This window comes from Alosa pseudoharengus, unplaced genomic scaffold (genome assembly GCF_046254945.1).
Source record: "Alosa pseudoharengus isolate Yale_2024_CS ecotype anadromous, Long Island Sound unplaced genomic scaffold, YU_APseudo_1.1 YU_APseudo_1.1_scf_6, whole genome shotgun sequence".
Lineage (NCBI taxonomy): Eukaryota > Metazoa > Chordata > Actinopteri > Clupeiformes > Clupeidae > Alosa > Alosa pseudoharengus.
This window is the reverse complement of record NW_027468848.1, coordinates 14319354-14345230: the sequence shown is the minus strand read 5'-3', so window position 1 is coordinate 14345230 and position 25877 is coordinate 14319354. Positions and strand designations below refer to the sequence as shown.

At 39.5% G+C, this 25877-nt stretch overlaps 2 protein-coding genes across 2 annotated transcripts in view; one reads left to right on the top strand and one right to left on the bottom strand.

The window, feature by feature from the left end:
* Positions 1 to 25877, top strand: part of LOC143106812 (transmembrane protein 132C) — a 239101-nt gene that overhangs the window by 74999 nt on the left and 138225 nt on the right. The gene's annotated exons all lie outside the window — the stretch shown is intronic.
* Positions 3133 to 25285, bottom strand: LOC143106698 (uncharacterized). Its single transcript, XM_076271120.1, has 8 exons — positions 25246 to 25285; positions 25018 to 25131; positions 24136 to 24249; positions 15923 to 16030; positions 15183 to 15669; positions 14137 to 14295; positions 13285 to 14047; positions 3133 to 4373 (listed from the first exon to the last, which is right to left on the bottom strand). Exons 1-8 carry the CDS (start codon positions 25251 to 25253, stop codon positions 3820 to 3822), a joined length of 2307 nt encoding a protein of 768 aa, XP_076127235.1. The 5' UTR covers positions 25254 to 25285; the 3' UTR covers positions 3133 to 3819.

Sequence of the window (25877 nt, the reverse complement as noted above, 5' to 3'; positions counted from 1 at the left end):
TTATTACAGCTATTATACAGAAATCGGACTACCTATTGAATTAGGCTTTCACGTAACATAAACATATTATTATGACCCCCCGTCATCTACTTCCTGAATTTTTGGTCAACGATACCCAGGACACCGAACCACCGGGGCACATGAAATTTGGTGGGTATGTAGCCCCACTAGACTTTTATGGAAAAATTTAGTTTGGTCCTCGGGGGCCACTCCCCCGCCGCGCTGGACCCCCCCCCCCCGAAACCCCAAAAATGCAGTTTTTCCTAAATAACTACCTGGGCCCAGTTTCCCGATAACGACGGAGACACGCTCTTACGAGGGTTTTCTACGATTCATCTTACGATCGTTCGTTTTTCCGACTGTTTCCCGAACATGCTCGTAGCGTGAACGCGCGTGCACTGCTCTTAAGATGCTCTTAAGGGGAGCTGTCCACGTTAATAGTTCTGAAATATCCTCTGATTTGACGGTGATGTCAGGTGACTGCACGTCACAGCTATAGGCCTACCATTTAAACTTCGGATCTACACATTAATTCACATCAATACAAAAATAGAAACACTTTGACATCTGCATGTAAGCATCCCAAGTAGGTTATATACCACACATAGACATAAATAATTGTAATTATTTTAAGATTAGATTGTTGCACCATGCAATAATTTTTCACGGTGTCACTTAAGAACACGTTTGAAGATAAGAAAGAAGTCGAGTAAGAAAGAGAGGAAATGTGTAGGCTTAGATTTTGATGCAGTAGGCTACAGACTAAACCACATGTTGCTTTCTCTGCTTTTTACCTCATAGGCCAAATAAAATATAGCCTTCACTTAGCAAAGATAATGTCAAACTATTCTGGCAACGTCTCGTTTCATAACTTGATTGCATTTTTGTCCGCTTTTCATCACATTATTATGACCATTAAATGTAGGCTATTTTGCACGCTAAAATCTGATTCATCACAGGTAAACACAATAAAGAATGGGAACGTAAGTTGGATTATGTATACTAAGTTGTAATTCGTCTGTATGTCCTGTTGGTGACCTCAGAGAGAAGTACTGGTAAGACGCTCTTAGCCGGTAACGAGTACTCTGGAGCACTCGTAGATCTACGAGTGTTTTCACGACGCTCTTAAGCTACGATGGTTTCGGGAAACAGTCGGCAAATCTTAAGACGTTCGTAAGTCAAAGTCTGCTTTATTGTCAATTTCTTCACATGTCAAGACATACAAAGAGATCGTAAGAGGGAAAGAATTTTTTATGGTATGTTGGTCTCAACGGCCCACATCAACCTAGCCCATAATCACTCATTTGTGATTTGGACCCCCCCGGTAAAAAATGAAAATGCATCATTCTGCTTTTATCGCCCTTCTCTTCAGTTAAGATGTTCAGAACTGCACCAAATTTTATGTGAATGATTAACCTGACATTCTCTGGGGGTATGCCAAGTTTCGTAGAATTTCATCCATGGGGGGGTCTAAAAAAATTAAGTTATGTGCACATTTAGTGACTGTACACTCATTGGCCTGTAGATGATGGTGCACACATACACACGCGCACACACACACACAGGCATGCACATACCATCAGTATCGGCAATTAGAACGCCATAGCTATTTTATTCCCTGTTTGGAACAGGGGAAAGTGCTGTTTTGAGTGGGGGAAACTATTGTCACAATATAAAGTGATTATCTGTACTGTAGTGTAATTATTATTTAATTATAAATATATTAAAATGTTATTATTGTATAATATGGAAATTATGTTGAATTATGCTCCATGTATGATTGTGATCTATGTATAAGGTATGATGTAGCTTATACATTGATATACATTGATTTTGCTAAATTTCTTCAGCTATGTAAGCTGGGTACATGTGGTGATGTCAACAATTTCCATATGGTATTCCTTGAATGTAAAGGTAATATGTGATTGGTAATCATGATGTTTTGATCTCTTGGAATATCTCTTATAGGTAGTTTCAATAAAATATTAATTTACTGAATTTTGGGGGGGTGTTTTCGAATAGTACATTTACAAATAGTAAACAGCATAGAAATGCAGACCTATGTAATCATTTGTATTTCAAGTCTCTGCTGGGAGGTAGGAAGGTAGAAATACATTGATTAATGAGGTAGTGGGCATTTCAATTAGTGCGGCAACGCGTTGTGTCTCTGAAAACGTAGATTTGCTCATTATTACACATAAATCTTGAATTTTATCAACCAAAATGAAGGCCAAAATCACATAATGATTCAAAATATGTATGCCAACATCAAACACCACATATGCATCAGTAATAATGAGGTTTGAATTATTTTCTGGGCTCTTATGAGGGGATAAATCAGAGGTCAACTTTGAAGGCCTGTACAGCCACAAAGCTACAAGATCCAACTTGCTATCATACCATTTTATACTCCAGAGATATGTAGCTTTCAGAAAAATATAGTGAGAATTTGCCCCCCCAAGTGGTAGTGACACGCCCCTTTTTGGGCCTGTGGCTCATGGACTATTTGTGCAAAGTGCAAGAAAGGAGCTGTGTGTCTCTTAGCACTAGGGACAGGCATAGTGTGGTGAGTGTCCGGCATGGGGTGCATGAGGTGATGCACTGCCTGCGGTGATGCACTGCCTGCAGTAACTGTGTCCACAGGAGATGCAGAGTCCTTCAGTACTTCCAAACTCATTGTTTTCATTTTAGAGGTGGCAGAGCTTCCCTTGCTAACTTACAGTAGCCACCTCTGTATCATTCATTCAAAAAATCCATGTTCTATACCTAGTGTGATTCAACATCTGGACTTAAAAAATGGGGGTTGTATACAGGGCTGGACCTGTGTGTGTGTGTGTGTGTGTGTGTGTGTCTGGACCTAGATCCATAACAGCGGCAACTAATGGAAATTCAACATACTGTACATGGAGAATGAACACAGTTTTGGTCTGGTCTGCCCCTAGCTATATCAAGTTGCCAAACACACAAACTTATAGGAACTGTCACTGTAAAATCTGTTGTGGAGTTTGTGGATCTTGCGCTAATGATATGGTTGTGACAGACGTAATGGTGTGTGTAGGTCAGACATAAGCCCCAAACAGGAGTAGAGTTATTGTGGTTTACTGAAGATATGATGGACAATGACAAGTTGAACGGGTAGTTGTACAAATGGAGCTGATTGCACATGCGGTTTGTCCACAATAAAGAAGAAAAGAAAAAAAAATAATAATAATATATTCTATCAAAATTTGCTGTTTTGCAAATTATTTACACATAAAAGAAATTATAAATGTAAAAATATGCAACAACACAAAGCATCACGTTAGAGAACAAAGTATATTTGGTTACACTTTACTTGAAGGTATCTACATAAGAGTGACATGACACTGTCATGAATGTGTCATGTCAGACGTGTCAAATATTATAAATGTCATTATATAACATTATAAACGTTATAAGTGTCATGACAAGTTAGGGATATTTGTTTTTTGTCATGACAAGTTAGGGGTTAGTGTTAGGGTTAGGACAGTGTCATGTCACTATGTAGATACCTTCAAGTACCTTAAGTGTTATCGTATATTTTATCTCCTCTACACAGTGATTTACAAAAAAAAATACTGTAACAAATAGTAATGTTAAGCAGAGTAATCTTTAACACAATAACTGCCACAGTGGATCATTTTGACTGTTTACAACATTTTTACCAAACTACTTTGTTTATGCAGTTATGAAGTAGTTATAGATAGTGAAGTAATTAGGCAGTTAGTAGTAGTTATACAATTATATTAAATGGCTTGTGGCTTTTAGATGGCTTAGAAGTCAAACAAAACATATGTGATCTTACTCGCTTTCTTCATTGAATTCCATTTCAATGTATGGCACTGATTTAATCAAGAGGTTTTCATTTATATCCATGTTATAGAAAACTGGATATATCTTTTCCCCTTTACTAAAATCCATCTTTCTGAAAGTGTATATGTGTTCCCAGTTTGCATTGTGAAATGAGACCCATCTTTCCCCCACGTCCAGACACACATTCAATAGTCCTGAACGGACACTACAAGTGGTTAAAGGGTAAGTCCATGCAAAGAATTCAGACTCAAGTTGTTTGCAACGCAGAAGCCAATACCCTAACTCAGGACAAAATTGGAAATCTCCTTTTCTCTTAGCCGAATCTTTGGTGACTCCTATAATACAAGATGTATTCACCACCACCTGCCAGAAGTGTCGTCCAGAGCTGAAACCCTCTTTCCCCAACACAAAGAACCAATAATCAAATCTTCGTGGATTATCAGGGATGGTCACTGGGCCTGTTATTCCCAGTTTAAAACTTTTGCCATCATTAGAGAGGGTCAGCTGACTGTGAGCTGTATCAGGATCCAGAATAACATTAGCTGGAGGATGAGAAGAACATACAGAATAATATTTCATAAGTATACTGTATTTGTAAATAGATACCATTTGTGCTGGTGTATTTGGGTATGGGAGGGAGGCCATGGGTTAAAAATACTTTCCATAATTATTCATTATGATCATGAGTTCATGATAATGTAACGGAGGCGAACTGAGCTAGCATACTAGTTGCCCATGTAAATCCTCACACCCCTAACCTTAAGAACACTTCTAATTATGTTAAATTAGATTAAATTCTCTCCTCCCAGCTCTAAGCAAAGGGTTAATCCTTAGCAAACCACAATGAAACAGTGCTCCACCACATCTATGGATTAAGCCAAACAGTACTGCACTGGCAGCATTGTGTATAATATGATTATCACTTAGAGGAGACTCGTAGACTAGACAACTAAGGTTAGCATAGTTAACTAACTGCTGCTAACATGCTAACATCGCCTGGTCAGAAAAGCATGGGGCTGTGCACAGTAGTGTAACATTTATTCACCAAAAATTAAAAGTTGAAGTCGCTCTGCAATGTAGACTATGTTTCCGTTTATTTGCAGTACCATGTTCCTTACATGATATGACCTGGTGCCCTTGTAATGCATGCAAGTCTATCTAGCACAGCTTGCTATTAATATCAGTGAGTCCCACTCACCCCTACCCCCCCCCCCCCCCGTCTAAGTTTGTCACCCAACAAACCTAGATATTAATTTTTATACATGTGTCTCCATTAGGGGTGTAACGGTTCATGTATTCGTATTGAACCGAAACGGTACGGGCGTCACGGTTCGGTGCATGAATTTACACGGAGAATACACTGTAAAAAAATACATAAAACTCGTGTGCGGATTAATTAATGTCATGAGCAATTACTGTTAAGTAGCGAGAGTTACGGGAGTTCTTTAGCGACACCTAACGCTAATCTGTAGCCTAGCCTTAGCTCTGAAGCTCTGATTGGCGCCTATGTTTTTTTTTGTCAGGTCGTCGGTCGAGTCCGTCAGTCATTAGCAGCACTAAGATTAGACCTACAAGAGTTAGAGGATCCGCTGGTCTCTTTAAGATCGCAAGTTTGAGAACTTCAGTTACAGTAACGTTAGTACAGGCGGAAGAGTGGTGGATAAGATGAAATTGTGTGTCGGCGTTGTTCAGCATTGGGTATGTGAGTGGAAAAAATGCTACACATATTCGAAGCCATCACCCAGATGATGTAGGCTACCAATCACTGAAACGAGGGGAAATAAACTTCCCGTGCGCTTCAAAGTTGGATACACATACAAATAGGGCCAAAACCTATGGCTTAAATTAAATGATTTCGTAATGACAGAAAGCTATGTAAATCGCGTGGTAATTACCTTTATGTTGGGGTAACTTGTAACTTCTCACATGAGGAGCTGGTAGTGTAAGTGCAGACAGTAAAATAAAGTGACAACGCTAACCAGGCTAATAAACAAACCATGCTACGGTGAGTTAACGTCAAAGGGCAAAGTCACGTGACTTCTAGTTGTAGTCTGTTTATGAAATGAAAGGAGCAATTTCGTTTTTTAAAAAAAGGCAAAATAGTGTGATATTTTCACAGTTAGTAGGCTAGATTATTACTTTACACACAATGAAAAATATTGAGGCAAATTGTAGACCCTTCCATATACAACTAAATACAGATGTTGAAGGTCTTGCTTAAGTGGATTTTTAAAAATCATTTTCTATGTAATTTGCACTTTCAGAAATAAGAGATGCTGTAGGCCTATTTTCAGTTTTATAGCTGATTGTCTTATTTTGTTTACAAGTTACAGATTGAGTCTGGGCACTTATTGTACTGTTTAGCCTACATCTTACACACTTCAGGCTGTTGCAGATAGCTCAGGGAAGAGACTGTATGACACTAGGTGGTACAGCCTGAGACATGTACAAAAAAAAATGCTTTCTGCATTTTTGTTTTGCTTTTCCCTCCATTGTACCGAACTCGTACCGAACCGTGATGTCCGAACCGAGGTATGAACCGAACCGTCACTTCTGTGTACCGTTACACCCCTAGTCTCCATGGTATACTGGAGTTGTTCAACGGAATCTAAATGAAATCATGTCCGTGGCTCTGTAAAAGAGCCTCTTGGGTTGTAACTTTTACAGACAAGCTTACAGCTACTATTGAAGTTCTAGTCAACTCCGGTCTGAACTGTCGGACTTAGCAACAGTAACTAAGGGGGGGCGGGACTTCGCGAAAGGTCAATTGGCCTACCATAACTTTCCAACTCTGCACAGTATCCCATTAACTGCATGACAGTAGGCTATTTTCATTTTCTGTAAAGTAAAGTGTGTAAACAAAATCAACCTAATGCAGAACTATATGCACGCGCGCACCTTTTGTTTGAGCTGGAGAGAGGATAACGCATGCACTCAACAAAATAAATTGTAGGCTAGGCTACTTGTTTTCTTTTACTATCTATGGTTGCTGGTTATCAGCGCACAATGTTAAACTAATTCACCAACTCAAGACTCATCATGGATATAAAACGTTTTTAAAACAACAAAAACGGAAAGGATGGAGGCAGCAAAGCTTGAGGAGTTATTTCAGATGGACAAAATTGATGTGCTTGTCAAAACGTTAGGCTAGCACTACAGCTGTTTAAAGCCATACGTGAACGGTATGCTAGAACAAAACTAAAGGTAACTTTAGCCTTTATAGGACTAAAGTGTATTGTCCACCGGTAATTATCGGAAAATAAGTCCCGAAAGGGCGAACAGAACCCTGACGCGCAGCCCGCTTATTATACAGTTACTTCCCAAAACGAGAAAAGAAACTTAACACAATAGGTCTTTAAAAATGATTTTGCTACAATTTTGTGGCTTCCACGGACAAAATAAATCGCCACATAGATAGAACTTGACAGTTTCAGGTGATGCGTGGCAACGACTTAACTGACTTTCACTTTCAATGAAATTCCTTTGCAATAAGAGAACAGACTTCTTGCGGAATGATATGAAAGACCTGAATCAAAAGTGTAATTGACAGCGGTCATTATATACTTCGCAGCGGTAATTATATAGATTTAACAGACCTCCAAACGTTGGGGAGGCCCATTCATGTAAATGGAAATTTCTGCAGCACTCTGAAGAGCCGTGTAATAAGTATAGATATTGCATGTGGATAGTTGTTGTTAGCAGAGGAGAGCCGGGACAGTTGAAACACTTTTTAATAGGGATGTCAATTGATTAAAAAAATTAATCAAATTAATTACATACTCTGTGATGAATTAATCTAAATTAATCGCATATATCATTTTTGCTGTGAAAGTATTTTCACTCTGTGAAAGTATTAGCACTCACCAGCCGTCTTAAACTGACAAGTAACTATTAAAAACAGCACTCACTGATGCACTTATTCTTACTGTACTCTAATGTTTTTTAATTGTCCTAAAATTGTTGAGAACTGCTCTAAAAGTTAAACTGTTTACCATGTTGTAAGTCGCTTTGGCTAAAAATGCGTCAGCCAAATGTAATGTAATGTAATTTTAAATATTTCAATTCAAATGAATCATTGAATAATCAGCATTAGTGACATTAAAGTTTAAAAACTCTTATTATTATTTTCACTGTTCAAATAATGGCCATAATAATCTATGATATGAGCTAATATGCTGAGGAAATAAATTCAAAAGTGCTTCGGGAAGAAGTTTTTTTTCACATACAAGGCATTTCAGGTCACAGATATAACCTAGGGGACACAATGAAAATAAATGAACACTCCCCTCAATGTCAACACTATTTCTTTGCATTGATGTGCGACTTTAGACTTGACAAACTCCGGTGATATGCAAATTCCTTGCAGACATTGCAGAGGACTACAACACTGACAGCTCTTCACTGTACAATGTCATTTTTTGTACATAGCTAATTTAGATACACTTATGGGGTGGGTGCTTGTGTTTCTTTAGGAATCCGCTGTCTTGGTTTGTATAGAAATTAATATTAAGTGACGCATACAAAGTAAATAGGGCACGGGTGCCCCCGGGTGGTAACATTTTTAATTGCTGCCACACAGTGAAATTAATTTCCTTGCTTCAAGACTCACACTACGCAACACAACCTGCATTAGTTTAATCGTTAACAAATTAACGTGATCAGCGAAATTCTTAATGATAAATCATTGCTTAATCATGCCCATCCCTAATGATAACCCTTCCTGAGTCAACGCTAAATTAGTGTTATCGACTGTTAAAGTTACCCTCCCCCTTTGAAAAATTGCATTTTAGACGCCGATGCATACTTTGGCATTGGCTCATGTTCAGGACATATTTCATTGTTAATATTAGCGCTGTTGAAGTTGTGTTGCTTCTTGTTAAAGGGAATGACAGATGTCATTCTTATTGGTTTAAATGCACCCATGACTAATTAATAAATGAAAACACTCTAAGGGCCCTATACATTCTAAAGTGCAACGTCACTCGTCAAAAGTTTATTCAAATTTAGTAGGATGTCCAATTCACATTGGGAGGGGTTTCGTTATCAAACGTGGAGCGCATGGCGCAACAAGGTGTTCCTAGGTTTTTTAATCAGTCATATGGGTGTGTTTGGGGCGTAACATAATTTAAACCTTTAACGGCGCAAAGCGCGATATGTCAAGTACATGCATTGGTATTTTGGCATTCAACGGCGCATTTGAAGGAGGCTGCTTGCGAGACCGTATGGAATAGTCATTCCTAAACCATGCTTTACTAAAACCTAGCATAGCCTTCACGCATTAGCACTCGTCTATTATTTGAACTCATTGGCAAAGTGAAACTAACTTCACCAAGGTGTCAGTCAACGACAAGACAGTTATAACTGAACTAACTTCCTCCTTTAACAAAGCAGTCAAAGATGCCAGATCACAGTATTTTTCAAACCTTATTGCTAACAATCGAAACAATTCTAGATTCCTGTTCAATACTATTGATCGCCTCCTGAATCCTACTCCCGCCACTGTATTGGCATCCTCTGCTGATGAGTGTGAAAAGTTTTTATCATTTTTTATTGATAAGATTGCTAATATTAGGTCAAATATCCCATCTCCGATATCTCTTGCTAATGTTTCATGCCCCCCTTCTTGCCCTAATAACCTGAGTTGTTTTAGACCTATCTCTATACAGACTCTCACTGACATTGTTGCAGCAATGAATCCTTCATCTAGTCCTTTAGACATTTTACCAGCCACTCTATTCAAAAAAGTGTTTAGTGCTATAGGCCCTAGTCTGCTATCAATCTTAAATAATTCTCTTTCCTCAGGGTGTGTCCCTGACCTTTTCAAGACAGCCAGTGTCCAGCCCCTCCTAAAAAAACCTGGCCTTGATCCTTCCATTCTAAAAAACTTTCGTCCAATCTCTAAATTGCCCTTTATCTCCAAAATTCTGGAAAAGGTGGTCTTGATGCAACTTTCTGAAGTGTTAAAGGGCAATAGCATCCTGGAGAAATTTCAGTCAGGTTTTCGTCCTATGCATAGCACTGAAACTGCTCTTATCAGGGTAACCAATGATCTACTAATGGCAGCTGATTCTGGTGAGCACTCTGTTTTGGTGCTGCTGGATCTCACCGCTGCTTTTGATACCATTGATCATGCTATTTTAATTAGAAGACTAAGAGAATGGGTTGGCATAACTGGTCCTGCTTTGGACTGGTTCATATCCTATTTGTCCAACAGGACATTTTTTGTTTCAATAGGTAATTGTACTTCCTCTACCTCAGCTATTACTTGCGGTGTTCCCCAAGGTTCAATTTTAGGACCAATATTGTTTTCCCTGTATATGTTACCTCTAGGCCACATAATTCGCCGCCATAACATATCATTTCACTGCTATGCTGATGACACACAGCTGTACCTCTCAGTCAAACCAAACATGCTTAACAAGCTAACTGTACTGCAGGATTGCATAGCTGATGTGAAAGACTGGATGTCTCAGAATTTCCTACAGCTTAACTCTGACAAAACAGAAGTCCTTTTCATTGGCCCTGACAAAGTCTATAATCAAGCTAAGACTTTTCTTGGAAATTTAGCCTCAAATAACAAGACTACTTCTATAAACTTAGGGGTTTTATTTGATACAGATTTAAAATTTGACCAACATGTAAAACTCCTTGTGCAGTCCTGTTATTATCAACTGAGAAACATTTCCAAAATCAGATCAATGCTTTCTTTAAAGGACACAGAGAGAATTATACATGCATTTGTCTCATCTAGACTTGATTACTGCAACGCCTTATTCACCTGTTTAAATCGTCATTCCATCTCTCGTTTACAAACTGTTCAGAATTCAGCAGCCAGACTTTTGACAAAGTCTAAATTTAGGGAACACATCACCCCAGTTCTGGCCAATCTTCACTGGTTGCCAGTGAGTTTTAGGATTGATTTTAAAATCCTCCTTATTACCTATAAAGCATTACATGGTTTGGCACCTGACTATTTAACAGATTTATTAACCCCCTACTGTCCAGCTCGGCCCCTCAGATCCTCCAGCCTGGGACTTTTAGTTGTTCCAGAAAGTAAACTGTCAACTAGGGGTGACCGATCATTTGCAGTTAGAGCACCCAAGCTTTGGAACAGCCTCCCTTATAACATCAAATCTGCACCATCTGTGGCTGTTTTCAAATCTAGTCTAAAGACCCACTTATATAAAATTGCTTTCCTTAAATAGTGAATGATTCCACTCATGTCTCTGCTAATTTATTATCATTATTATTATTTCTGTTTGTTTATCTTGTCTTGGGTACTTTACTGTATACCTTTTCTATTTTCTTTTTTATATATATCTAGTTAAGTTTGTGTTTTTTAGTTTGGTAGTTTACTATTTTATCATTTTTATTATTATTATTATTTTTACTATTATTATTATTATTGTTGTTATCATTACTATTGTTTTGTTTTTTGCTTTGTTTTGTTTGTTTGTTTGTCTGTAGAGCACTTTGTGCTTTGTGCTTGAAAAGTGCTATATAAATACATTTTATTATTATTATTATTATATATGCAGTTACTTTCACTATTGACTGACAATGGGTTACCATCGAAAACATAGGCTGGAAAAAGCAACACTTACCCTAATATTGCTCAAATGACTGAATAAAACAACATTTATCCTGCAGAGGAGTTGCTTATATCTCGTGACAGTGCGTCTTCAGCTGTGCTCCATACGTGTCTCTCACCTCTCCCCATATCACTTTTAACCGTCATTACCAATTTGCAAATGATGGTGAATAACTACTCATCATGAGATGTACAGTATTTCGTAATATCTTTATTCTAATTATGTTTCCCATTGTAATCGTGCAATTTGTAATGTTTTGCATGGACGTGCACTGGTGTGCGTTCATGAATGATAGAAGGTGCACCTGCCAATATGACTGTTGACAATGCGCTCTTAAAGTAACATATAAACAACTCGCCATAGACTTCTGACCAGGTGTACAATAGCGATTTTTAGACAATGTGCCAGGCCCCTCCCTAGGTTGTTAATTGGCACACCCCTGGGCGCATTGTTTGAAAAATAAACGTGCAAAATACAGAATTAAACTTTGCACGGGTGGAAAATGAGTTTGAGAGTGCAAAATACAGCCCTAAGGGCCCTATCTTGCACCCTGGCGCATGGCGTATAACTCTTTTTCCACCCGGCGCAAAGTTTATTTTCATATTTTGCACGTTTATTTTTTAAACAATGCGCCCAGGAGTGTGGCCATTAACAACCTAGGGAGTGGCCTAGCGCATTCTCTAAAAATCGCTACTGTACACCACCTAAAACGCATTACGCTACTGACCAAGAGAAACCTGGTCAGAAGTCTATGGCGAGGTGTTTATATGTTATTTTAAGAGTGCATTGTCAACAGTCATATTGGCGGGTGCACAACGCACCATCCTTCTACGCTCCATGAACGCATACCAGCACACATCTATGCAAAACATTAGAAATTACACGATTAGGTTACAATGGGAAACATAATTCAGATAAAGATATTACGAAATACATCTCACAATGCATTTGCAAATTGGTAATGACGGTTAAAAGTGATTAGGCGAGAGCACAGCTGAAGACGCACTATCACGAGATATAAGCAACTCCTCTGTGGGATAAACATTGTTTTATTCAGTCATTCGAAAAATATTAGGGTTAAGTGTTGCTTTTTCCAGCCTATATTTTCGATGGTAACCCATTGCCAGTCAATAGGCCTAGTGAAAGTCGTTGACTGACACCAAGGTGAAGTTAGTTTCACTTTGCCAATGAGTTAAAGTAATAGATGAGTGCAAATGGTAAAGGGTATGCTAGGTTTTAGTAAAGCAAAAAAAAAAAAAATTTAGTGGAATGACTGTTCCATAAGGTCTCGCAAGCAGACTCCTTCAAATGCGCCGTTGACTGTCAAGATACCGATGCATTCTTAGACGTTACGCTTTGCGCCGTTAAAGGGAATGACAGATGTCATTCTCATTGGTTTAATGATGTTACGCCCCAAACATGACTGATTAAGAAACCTAGGAACACCTTTTTGCGCCATGTGCTTGACGTTTGATAACAAAAACACTCCCAATGTGGACTGGCCATCCTACTAAATTTTAATAAGCTTTTGACTAGTGACGATGCCTTTAGACTGTCATGGTAGGGCCCTAAATGTGGACTGGACAGCCTACTAAATTTAAATAAGCCTTTGACTAGTGACCATGCATTTTAGACCACGATAATAGGGCCCAATATGTTCCATTATTAAATGGCTCTTCAGTATGCTGCAGAAAGTTTCACTTTCTTTTAATGGGCCTTCCCAACATTCAGAGGTCCGATAGTTATGTATAATGACAGCAGAAATGCACAGCTAAAAAGGGACACCCATGGACCTAATAAGAAGTTAGTTCCTTTCTTGGGAAATCTGCTCAGATATAAACATGCCCATAATGAAACTTACCTGGAAGAGCAGATCCCTGGAATGGACCAAGGATGTTTTTCTCCAACATAGTGTTTATGTCCAGCACAGAGTCTATCTCCTCCTTTTGTTCATTGGTGTCTTTTTGAAGCTGTAGATTTTGAGCTTGCAGCTCTGTGTTCTGTTCTTGTAGCTCAGCATTCTGATTTTTCAGTTGATCAACATTTTGTTCTAGCTGGGCATGCTCTGTCTTCAGTTCCATGTTTTCTTCTCTTAGCTTCAAATATTTTTTCTCCAGTTTAATATTTTTCTTAGTTAACTTTGAATTCTTCATATCTAGTTCACCGTTCTCTTCTATTAACTCAGAGTTCTCTGTTTCCTTTGTATTGTACTCTTCTTGTAGTCTTGAGTTCTTTGTCTCCAGCCTAGAAAGCTCTTCTTTTAGTTCAGATTTCTTTGTCTCCAGTTCAGCATTCATTCTTCTTAACTCTGACTCGCATGCCTCTATGGTAAAGTTCTTGACCATCAAGTTTGAGTTATTTGTCTCCAGTTCAGCATACATTCCAATTAATCTTGACTCACGTGCCTCTAGGATAGCATTCTTGGCTATCAATTTTGCGTTCGTTGTCTCCAGTTCAGCATTCATTCTTCTTAACTCTGACTCGCATGCCTCTAGGGTAGCATTCTTGACCATCAAGTTTGTGTCCTCCAATATTATAGTTTGTATCTTAATTTTATAATTGTCTGCCTTTTTGTCATCATCAGGCATGTCTATCTTTTGATTTTCACATATCTCTACATTTGCCTTAAAGAAAAAAGAAACAATTCCCCTCTTAAGCGTAAATAATTTTAAAACCTTTCTGAAGGATACACACATTTCACATGACTTCATACCTGACTCATATCTTCAGTTTTGATGTCATGACCACTGTGTGCCTCTGTTGTGCACAGACTGCAGATGAAAATTGTGTCCGTCTTGCAGAAATACTCTCTTTTTTTGTTGTGCTGTGAGCAGATCATTTGCTCCTCTTCACTCTGCAGTACTGGGATTGGCTATAGATGAAAAAAAAAAAAAACTGTTCATTCAGACATTTGTTTTTAAATCAGTGTTTCCCATACATTGACTAATCTGTGGCGGGGCGCCTCGAAATAAAAATCGGCCGCCACACATAAATATTCTATGTTTAATTTAATTTAATTTAATTTAATTTTAAATTAAATATAAGATCAAATCCTTGCATTGCCATTGAGCTGCGCTTTTTAAGCATGCAGCCTTTCCTTACCCCGCCCCGCTCTCTCTCGTAGCCCCCTGCCCCTCCTCTGAATGTGCATTTAACAAAATATTCACGATTGTTGAAGGATTGTTGTTGCCACATAGAAGCATTGCATAGAAGACGTCTGGCTAAATTGCTATTAAATCCGCTTAGCATCGTGACCATGCTGCGCAAATTTGTTCAAAACTGCTGCATTGAAGTTAACTCTGCTAAGATCTTATCACAACATAGTAGGCTACATTGAAGAGACTAAACTAAGTTAAGTTATGCAATCAAGCAGTATCTCAAAGCTAACGTTAGAATACTGTTTGGATGTCGAATTTAGCATGCTTAGCCTACTTACAGCTGCTTGTCAATTTCATTGACGGGCTCATTTTATTGACTCTGACACTGAATGTTTGCAAAATCCCGATGTAAATGGAAAAGTGTTTATCAAAATTCAAAAGTGCTTGTCCCAAGGAGAAGTACGAACCTTTATTTTAACTATGTAGAAAACGTTATGAATTGCATCCACACATCAGCAGTGACAGGCACTCAATTAGACCTATACACTCCGCCCCCCACCCCCCACCCGTTATCCAAGTCAGCTACCGCCACAAATTGAATCCAATTCTGTGGGAAACACTGTAAATTAACTAATGTTAAACAATATATATTTTGTCTCACTGATTTAAAATCCTCAGTCTTAATATCACACTGCTCCTTGGGTTTTTCCACCTGGTGTTCAGGCTCCACCATTGTGTGTTTCTTCAGTGCTGGAACTGTGTAGTGATGCCTGATGTGAGGCTCACAATAGGAGGCAGAGCAGGTCAGACAGGATTTCACAGCTCTGAGTTTCCTCCCAGTGCAGAAATCACAGGCCACATCTCCAGGACCAGCGTAGTGCTGATCAGGAGGAACAGGACTGAAGTGCTGGAGCTTCTGGACCACCACTGCTAAAGCTGAGTTTGTGTAAAGTGCAGGACAGGAGCTGTATGTCTGTGCGCACTGGGGGCAGGCGTAGAGTCCTGCATGGTTAGGCAGGGCCCAGTGTGAGGTGATGCACTGCCTGCAGTAGCTGTGTCCACAGGGGATGGAGACGGGGTCCTTCAGTACGTCTGTACACATGGAGCATCTGAAGTGGTCCTCTGTTAACAAGGTCCTTAACATATCACTGTAAAATAATAATCAGTAATGTTATCAATTATTATTTATCTATATATATATATATATATATAGATCTACACTTAACACTCAATCGTAAGTTCCCCCTACTGGGATCTGATGGTAGAAAAATTTTCTCCATGGTAATCTAAATCATAAATGTAGCATATACATACCATGTGTAGCATGAGCTTTTAAATGTTCTGGCCATGCCAGATAAGTGTTACAGTACAAGTTTCATAGCATATGTAGAAAAAGTGTACCTGTTTTGTGTAGTCCCACCCAGGAAGTTTCCTGGTGGATCCATTAAGCGGTCACTCTTCATGGACACATAACTAGGTGCAGGGGAGACTCCTCTTTTCAATTTAATGCTGACACAGTAAAAAGTAATTTAATTTGAAAATGAATGAGTATCTGCATAAAATAATAATGCACATTATTAATAATAATAATAATAATAATAATAAAACATTGCACTGTTAACTTAAAGCAGTCCTATGCAACAATTTTAGCAAAAATGATCTTAATTATGCAGGTTGAGAGTCATTCTGTCGGAAAAAATCAGTGCTATCTGACGCAAGCTAGCCGGCTTGGCAGTACAAGTTTACAACATGTACTCTCATGTACAGGTACATGTTTAGAACATGCCCCCATAAGCTAGCTTGTAAGCACTTTGGCTGCTTTAGCTGGCTAACTCACGTCAGGCGACAGCACCGATTTGTTTCACGTTTTTTTCTGACCGACAACTGAGGTATGTGTTACAATTGGCCAGATTTCTACTTTAATATTTATAAATATAACAAACAGTGTTGGGCAAGTTACTGAAAATTAGTAATTAGTTACAGTTACTAGTTACTTCTTTCAAAAGTAATTCAATTACGTTACCAATTACTGTATATCAAAAGTAATTAGTTACTAGAGAAAGTAACTTTTGAGTTACTTTTAAGTCTGCTTTTAAAATGTCAATATGTCAATGTCAATAGTACTATAACAGTACTGAACAGTCACACAATAAACCTAATTTTTAGACCTATTTATTGTAGTTTCAACGGGCCTTCAAATCAATAGCCTTGTGCATGAGTTCTCAAACTTTTTCCGACCCCAAAACATTCTACAATGCATGAAGGCCTCACTGACCTTGTTTTGCGCCACCCTTACCATCTAGGTGGTTTGATAGATATGTACAGTACACTGCCTACTGCTTGCCTTCTACTACTAATACTACTACTAGTAGTAGTAGTAGTATGCATGGTGGTGCACTGACACTGAATTCTGCAATATAGTAATAAGTTATTATTATCATTATTATTGCAATCCTTCTGTAGGCTACATGGAATGAGTTCAATGGGATGTAATGTGAAACAATGTTAAATGGCCTATTTTCAAAGCAGTTATTGTCTGCTCACACACACATACAACCTTAGGTTATCCTCATCCTGCTTTGAACACAGTTGTATTATATAGCATTTTAAGCACCACCAGTTTGGGAAAAGCCTGCGCTGCACAAGTGCTGACCTACCGAAATAAGTTGTAATGCATCTGAGAGTTTGGGGTTGTCGCGCACTATGCAGAAGGTTACTCTTCAGCTGATAAGGTCTTCCAGAGAGAAACTGCATGTTCCGTCAGAGACAAATGAATCCATAACACCATGGACGTCAATTCCGATGTAAACATACTGTGCAAATAACTCAAGTCGCTGTAGTACGTACGGTAGGCTATTTGGAGGTTTCTTTATCTGGTAAGTGAAATCTGCATTTTCCTCACCTTAAACGTGTGCTTACTTGTGCCAAGGCTATATATAGGCTACTGTAGCCTATTGGTGTTGTGGCGTGGCTATGTTGTAAGAATAAGAAATTGATATAACGAGGCTTTTGCGCAATAGGCGAAAAAGAGCAGAGATAAACAACAATGCGCTTTTACTGTAGTGGAGCTTACGAGATGGAAACGAAAGGGAAAGGCTTTTAAGATGCCCATTTAAATGGTAGCCTAATGCACTCTTGTGTGTTTTAGCATAAATCCGAAACAAGGAGGAATGTGAGGAGGCTCCTATTAACTGTAAAGAATGCATCTGCAATCTAAACATGAAACACAATCGCTGGAAACACAGCTAAGGTCGGGAGACAAGCAGCAAATGTGCATCTGTCATCTTGTCACCCTCACCCATCACCCTCACAAACTTTTACCAGTTTGTTGACTGCCCAACTAGGAAAAACAGGACAATAGACCTCATGTATGCAAACGTGAGGGATGCTTACAGTGCCACCCCCTTCCCCCACTGGGGAAGTCGGACCATAACCTCATTCATCTTCAGCCAATGTACAAGCCAAAAGTTCAGAGGCTACCAGTTGCCACGCGCACCTTCAGGAGGTGGACACCAGAAGCGGATGAGGCTTTGAGAGACTGCTTTGAGTCCACTGACTGGAGTGTGCTACTGAATGGAGAGGACTTAGAGGAAGTCACACATTGCCCTACTGACTATCAGAACTTCTGTATGGACATTGTTGTTCCCACAAGGACTGTATGCTGCTATCCAAATAACAAGCCTTGGATAACCAGTAATGTCAAGACCCTTCTCAATAGGAAAAAGATTGCGTTTAAGGAGGGGGACATGGCAGAGCTGAGGCGAGTACAGGGGGAACTCAAGAATAAGCTGAAAGAGGCTAAGGAGGACTACAGAAGGAAGATGGAACAGAAGTTGCAAGAAAACAACATGAAGGAGGTGTGGGACTGTATGAAATCCATCACTGGCCTTAAGAAGAGCAGCAGCTCTGTGGAGGGAGACCTGGACAGGGCGAACCAGCTGAACCACTTTTACAACAGGTTCGATTGCCCTGCACCAGCTCCAAGTACTGCTCTTGTTTGCGTGCCCGCCCTACCCCCACCTCCCAAATTGTGGGAGGAAGTGAAAATTGCAAAAATAGTTGCGATTTTTTTTTTTTTTTAATTTAGGGCAATTAAGGTTAGTAAGACCAAAATCACACTGATCATCTTGATGCTTATTAAAAAAGCATAATCAAAGGTAAACAGTAAGGATTACAGAAAATCAAAGTAGGCCTACTTTATTTGTGAAAATGCTTTGACTGAGGTAATTCACAAAGCAGTATAACCTTTCGTAGAACTGTCCAAAAAAGACAGTCACCCAAAGAGATGGCATCATGTCATATGAAAAATCAAAAATCTTTTGCGTTTGTTATTTCTTAAATGTAGTTCTATGTCTTGGTGTCACGGGTACGCTGGCGACTACGCCGCTCCGTCCGCTATTGTCTTTCTTAGTCTATTCTATGTGTCAATGACAATGTCTTAGCCTATATGTGGAGCGCTTTGGGTTGCACTCTGTGCACGTTAAATGCGCTATACAAATAAAACTGACTTGACTTTACATGTTTCAATACATTCATATATTTTGTAATTCATATTAAGTTCATATCTTTTTAATAATTCATAGTCTGTGGCCTGCATAATTACTAATAGCCAAGTAAGTATCTAGTAATTTCATATTGATTTAAACTATTTGACTACACTTCTGTTTAATGTCATTACATTGGTGGTGTACGTCTAATTGACTGCCTGCCTCTTTAAGGACGTGAGAGTAGCCTAATTACATTTCTGAGTGGATTGGAAGGCTTGCATCTCACTGCGTTCGGCTACGAGTGTAAATCACTTTTTGCATAGTGCATTACGATATGTGGATGCAATTGGGAATGTCTTCTAAGTCATTAGTTAAAATAAATGTTAAAAAAACAACTCTAATGAAATCATTCTTGGATCATAGAAGAAGTAAATGTCTTGCGATTTTATTCATTTCTATGATTTTGGTAGCACTACTCAAACTAAGCCCACAAGCTAGCAAACATGACATAAGCTAAAAGGACATATCCAGGTAAACGTTTGCCAATGGGTCATAGCTGTCAACATTGAGCATGGAACATAAGGGAGATTTTCCGGGTTTCTCACCCAAAATAAGGGAAAATGTCAACATTGGAAGGGTTGCAGAATTAGTCCGTTTCGCAATTGCAAGCTCGTGCATTGGTCAGCTAATAATGTAGTCAACAAAGTACTTTATTTACGCCTAACAACAGCCTATATTAATTTGGTCAACTATATACAGCCCTAACAAGGCTAAAGTTCAGTAATCGATGTCCTGTGTGCTGTCATTCTCTATCCTGCGCAAACAAATGTGTGCGTTCAAAGTGCGTAATTCTTGTTCATAAAGTTGAACAAATGTACTTGGTTATTTTAGAGAAAAATATAAATAGCCTGTCATGCAGTTTATTTGCTAGGCCTACAGTGCAGAGTTGGGAAGTTATGGTAGGCCAAATTGGAGTGAATATAGGCTACAAACAGGGGAAATCCTTTCTCTACACGTAGATGAGTAGCCTGATGGTAGGCCGATACACACTGCGTGCGGTCGTACACTATGCAGGCGCAACTGAATCGTGCTCTCACGACAACCACGCCGTCATCTTAAATAGTCTCACTGTCACCTTCAAGCAAGCAAAACGATGCTTTGAAAACATCTGTTTTGCTGGAAGGGCAAGGGGGTAGCAACAGGACAACAGCAGAGACTGACAGGGCCGAGAGTTATGAGATTGTTAAAATACGGGATATTTTACGGGAAAATATTAAAACGGGAAGACAGCGGGAAAAAAGTTAAAATACATGAGAAACCCGGAAAAAACGGGAGGGTTGACAGCTATGCAATGGGTTGCATAGCCTACTCAAATGTCAGTAAACCAAGTAGGCCTTACTTACTTTAATAGCCTAGGTAGGTTAGCAACACCAGGTTGAGAGATGCAAGTAAGCAGATCATTAACGTTAGCCTTCTATTTATTGTCATCAAAACTGCAGAGGAACGAACACGTTAGGGCAGTCTTTGGTGTCATATGCAGAAGGTGCAGAAGTAAGTGTGCCATCTGGCTCAATATTCTGCGCTAGGGAGTGTTGTGGTAGGTGAAATTTCACGGTGAAACTACAATGATTGGTCAAATTTGCGAAAAAGTTGCGGTGTTTGGACAAAATTGCGAGTGCCTTGGTAAGTGACGAAAACAATCGTCTTCGTGAACAGCTGTGCATAGGCTACTTTGTAAAAGAGAGAATACGCTCATAACGCAAGGGGTATTTAATGTAATTATAGTTCGCCTTTTATTTGCGGATTTATTTAATGTAGCCTAGACTATTTAGTGTTATTTCTTCCCCAAGCTCATAAAATAAATTTGGGTCGCACATAAATTGACAGGGTCGGTCGGAAACCGGAACCCAAGAATTTTTTTTTATGCCCCACCATCACTGGATATTGCACCCCTCCCCCACATGGCGACCACGAACAATGAGGTGACAACGACTTCAGTCAACAGCCATCAGACACACAGACCCCAGATGCACTCCCCCTTCCCTCCCCCCCTCCACCATCACTGCAGATCAGGCTATCGCACCTCTCCCCCACATGGTGACCACGAGCAGTGCGGCGACAATGGCCTCGGCCAACGGCCATCAGTCTCTAGCCACACGACAACCCTCTCAGAAGCACCCGTCCTCCTCCTCGACTCCCCTCATCCCCCCCATCATTACAGCTTCCGAAGTAAGTTATCTTTTAAAAAATCTTCATCCTCGTAAGGCAGCCGGGCCTGACAGACTGTGTCCAAGGCTACTCAAGGCCTGTGCTGCTGAACTGGGGAAGCCACTGAAGCACATCTTCAACTGGAGTCTATGTCTCGGACAAGTTCCAACACTGTGGAAGACATCATGTCTCACCCCCGTCCCTAAGAAGCCACACCCCAGTGAGCTTAATGACTTCAGGCCTGTCGCTCTAACATCACATGTGATGAAGACACTGGAGCGACTGGTCTTAGGTATTCTCCACCCTCTCCATGTTTGAGTACTGACTGCCCACTACTGCTTTACTACTGTTTTACTAATGTCCACAGCCTAATGTTTTTACTACCGTTTTCCTGCTCTCACACACTGTTTTTCATGCTATATTAGCACACATGATCAATGGCTTCTGCTACAATACTGATTGGCTGTAACCACCACACGTTTTGTCTCAGACCGAACTGAACAAACTGGAAGCCAGGTATGTAGTGGAGGATATGCTGCCATTATCTACGGTTGAGTCGGACTCATTCAGGGCAAAGTTGCCAAAATACTGGTCAGAGGAGGAGTAGCCCTACCATGTAGAAAGACGTTATCTCATTTTCAGATGTACAGCAAAACATAAAATATAAAAAGATGCCCAATGTACTTGAGGGGCAATACGTATCAGTATCAAAATAGTTCCAAAACATCTATTGTGTTATTTGTATTGATCCACTAAACATAATATCTAGGCTACATACCAGTAGCGTGCGGTGACCATACATTTTGGTAGGGCAGAAAGCCTTGTCTGACTTTTTTTTAATAGCCTATCATTTTGGGCTACATTAAAATTACATATTTTACAGGACTTTGCTGTATGCTTAGCCTAAATCATGTCACAGTCAGAAATGTAAGTGGATTAAAGTTGTAGATCAGTAACCCATCAGTTAAGTTTGCACCGTTCTAGTATAAGTATAAGTAATACTCTTTTGATCCCGTGAGGGAAATTTGGTCTCTGCATTTATCCCAATCCGTGAATTAGTGAACCACACTCAGCACACAGTGAACACACAGTGAGGTGAAGCACACACTAATCCCGGCGCAGTGAGCTGCCTGCAACAACAGCGGCGCTCGGGGAGCAGTGAGGGGTTAGGTGCCTTGCTCAAGGGCACTTCAGCCGTGCTTACTGGTCGGGGTTCGAACCGGCAACCCTCCGGTTACAAGTCCGAAGCGCTAACCAGTAGGCCACGGCTGCCCCTGGCTGCCCATCACGTTAAACCAGCGAAGCATAGCAACGTTGTTGCTATGGGTAAACAAAACATTTATTTGTGTTCTGTCCGGCTTGCTAACTATCTAATATTTTTAAGTAGTTGGGTTTTATAACTGCAACTCAACACAGTTGGGTGTTATGGATAATTGTCTGACCACTTGCTGTAGAACTAGGCTAGGATATCTCATTCTGAATGCAGTAGCCTATGCCATACCTTTGAACACCGTTGCCTTCTCGTTTTTGGTCTGTAAAAAGATGCTATTAAATCCACTAGCTACCAAACCAAGGAAGACACCAGGGTTAGCTAACGTATCTTTTAATTTCAACCTGTCAAATTGTTTTTTGTTTTTTTTAACAGAAACTCAACACGGTATAACAGGTGCAACATTACTCGCCATTTCTGCATCTTGAAGTGAAACGATAGGCCTACTGGTGGAATAATTTGAGCAGTTCTAGAATATGACAATGGGGCAGACTACCTTACGACCATACAGGCATCTTTTAGCGCGGATTGCAATCCTTATTGAAGCCGCCAGGGTTATGCGATAAATATATTGAGGAATGCGATCGCCGAGGTGCCCTGCCCCAACATTGCATGACACATTAAACTCAACGAGAATCGCCACCATCATCCAAAAGTTGATGTCAATAGACCAAAAATAGTTGGAAAGCCTACAGAAACTATAGATAATTAATGTGACAATCACATTACTAAAAGTAGACTTGGAGCAATGATTTACTGAGGAACTATTTTTTGTGGAGGATGCTTCAGGTAGTTCGCTGCCCCACCTGCCCATATGGACCGCACGCTCCTGCTACATACATGACATTTTATTGGAGGCTAGTCTCACTTTGCCCCACAGAAACATTAAAATAGTTTAGATTTGTGTACATGGTTTCTGTTAAAGGAACCGTATGTAAGAAATGTATTTCAATTAATCATAAAATGGCCCTGATATGTCACTAGACACTTATATCACTGACAACAGCAGTCCGGCCTGGATATTGTCATTTAAAAAGTGAAGTTGCAGCCCTCAACTGATGTTGTGTTATGTCATGTTGTGTTGTGTTTTGGCCTGATGCGCCACCCTCCACTTATCTACTAATCACAAAGTCAATAGTGTTTCAGCATCCAGGTTGGCAATTCAGGGGGGAGGGGAGGGGATACACCGCTGTACAGTAATTTGAAAGTGATTGCAGTACCAGTTTTGTCCACAATCTTACATATGGTTTCTTTAATAATGTATTGTATTAAGTGCCCATTTCATTATAATATTCAGATCATAATAATTATCATAAATAATTGAACATGCACATGTATTTTAAGTTCCGTTAAAGAGGGGTGGAGTGGGGTCACATTTGAGCATTTAAAATATTTACTCGAAAGTAACGTAATAGTTACTTTCTGAAGTAACTAGTTACTTTTATTTTATAATTTGTAACTGAGTAACATAGTTAATTTTTGGAAGAACTAGTAACTGCCCAACACTGATTAGGACATGCATAGGTTTACACTTTAAATTCAATCTTTAGTTCCCCCTTCTGGGATCTAATGGTAGAAATAATTCTGTTGATGTTCTCTATGGTCATGTAAATCATAAATGCAGCATACATACATAAATACAAGTGTACCTGGTCATGTCTTGTGTAGTCCCCCCCAGGAAGTTTCCTGGTGGATCCATTGAGCGGTCACTCTTCATGGACACATGACTAGGTGCAGGGGAGACTCCTCTTTTCAATGTAATGCTGAAACAGTAAAAAATAATTTAATTGTGAATTGGATGAGTATCTGCATAAAATAATAAAATGAAATATAAAGGGCCAGCCATTTTTCACATAGATTGCTGTTTTTCGAGGTCACCGAGTACTGTCGGTACTAAACAAATCAGTGCTACCTAGTTCGAGGTGATTATTATGCCCCCAGAGTTGAGCACTGTAGCTGCCTGCCTGCTCTAGCTGTTGACTACAGGAACTTGAGCTAGGTTGCACATTTTTTTTTTTGTACCAATTGTACTCGAGAAACAGAGATCTATGTGAAGAAATAAGCAGAATTCTCCTTTAACTTCTATTTCTCTGAGATTACATTTATAAATGTAACAAATAATACTATGAGGGACCAAAAGACAATGTGGAAGTACAAAATATATTTTCAATAGAACAGTAAAAATGAATAATGATAAATGATAATGATAAAAAAAATGCTTTTAAATCTTTGTCATATAAGAGTTATACTTGATATATAAATTTATATGTGCTTACTTACATGCAAACGACAACAAAAAGTAAATGCAAAGTGTGCGCTATACAATACACATTTCTAAGAAAAACTATGTGTATCTCCAGAACGAGAATATTTCCATAATTATTATGAAATCATACCTTCACGACTTAACTTGACTGTGTTACTCGGTTTGCTTGTCTGCTGGTTTCACAATATGAATGAAAAAATACTAGTGTGATATGTTTTTACTGGAGTGATTAAGTGTAGCGAAAAACAAACACACACAAGCGTACCTGGTCATGTGTTGTGTAGTCCCACCCAGGAAGTTTCCTGGTGGATCCATTGAGCGGTCACTCTTCATGGACACATGACTTGGTGCAGGGGATGCTCCTCTTTTCAATTTGACTCTAAAACAGTAAAAAGCAACGCAATATAAAAATCCTTCTCTTGCCCCTATCATGCAACATGAACCATATTGTAAATCATAAATGCAGCATGCATACATATACACACAAGCATACCTGGTCATGTCTTGTGTAGTTCCACCCAGGAAGTTTTCTGGTGGATCGATCCATTGAGCGGTCACTCTTCATGGACACATGACTTGGTGCAGGGGAGACTCCTCTTTTCAATGAAATGCTGAAACAGTTAAAAATAATTTAATTGTGAATTGGATGAGTGTATGCATGAAATAATAATGCACATTAAAAAAAGATTATCACCCGGAGAGAAGAATTACTCTTTTCTGATTGGCTGGCGGGGTGGCTTTTAATTCTGAATAACGGGACACCTATGAAGTAGATCTGGTAAAAAAAGTTTAATCGCCGTTCCATATCAATGCTTATGAATGGTAACTATAACAATGATAGTAGGACGACGTGTTTCCTTTGCTTTACAGTGGCAACCGGGTGATAAGCAGAATAACGGCCTTCGAGGTGTGTCCAGTTATACAGAATTAATGGACTCGGGCGGAGGCAACTCCTCCACTGCGCGTCAGGGAGTTCTTTGCCCCTCGCCCGAGTCCATTAATTCCGTATAACAGGACACCTCGGCGGCCGTTACCCCTTGCATAATAAAAGATAAAGGGCCAGCCATTTTTTAGATTAGATTGCTGTTTTTCGAGGTCACTGGCGGTACGAAACAAATCGGTGCC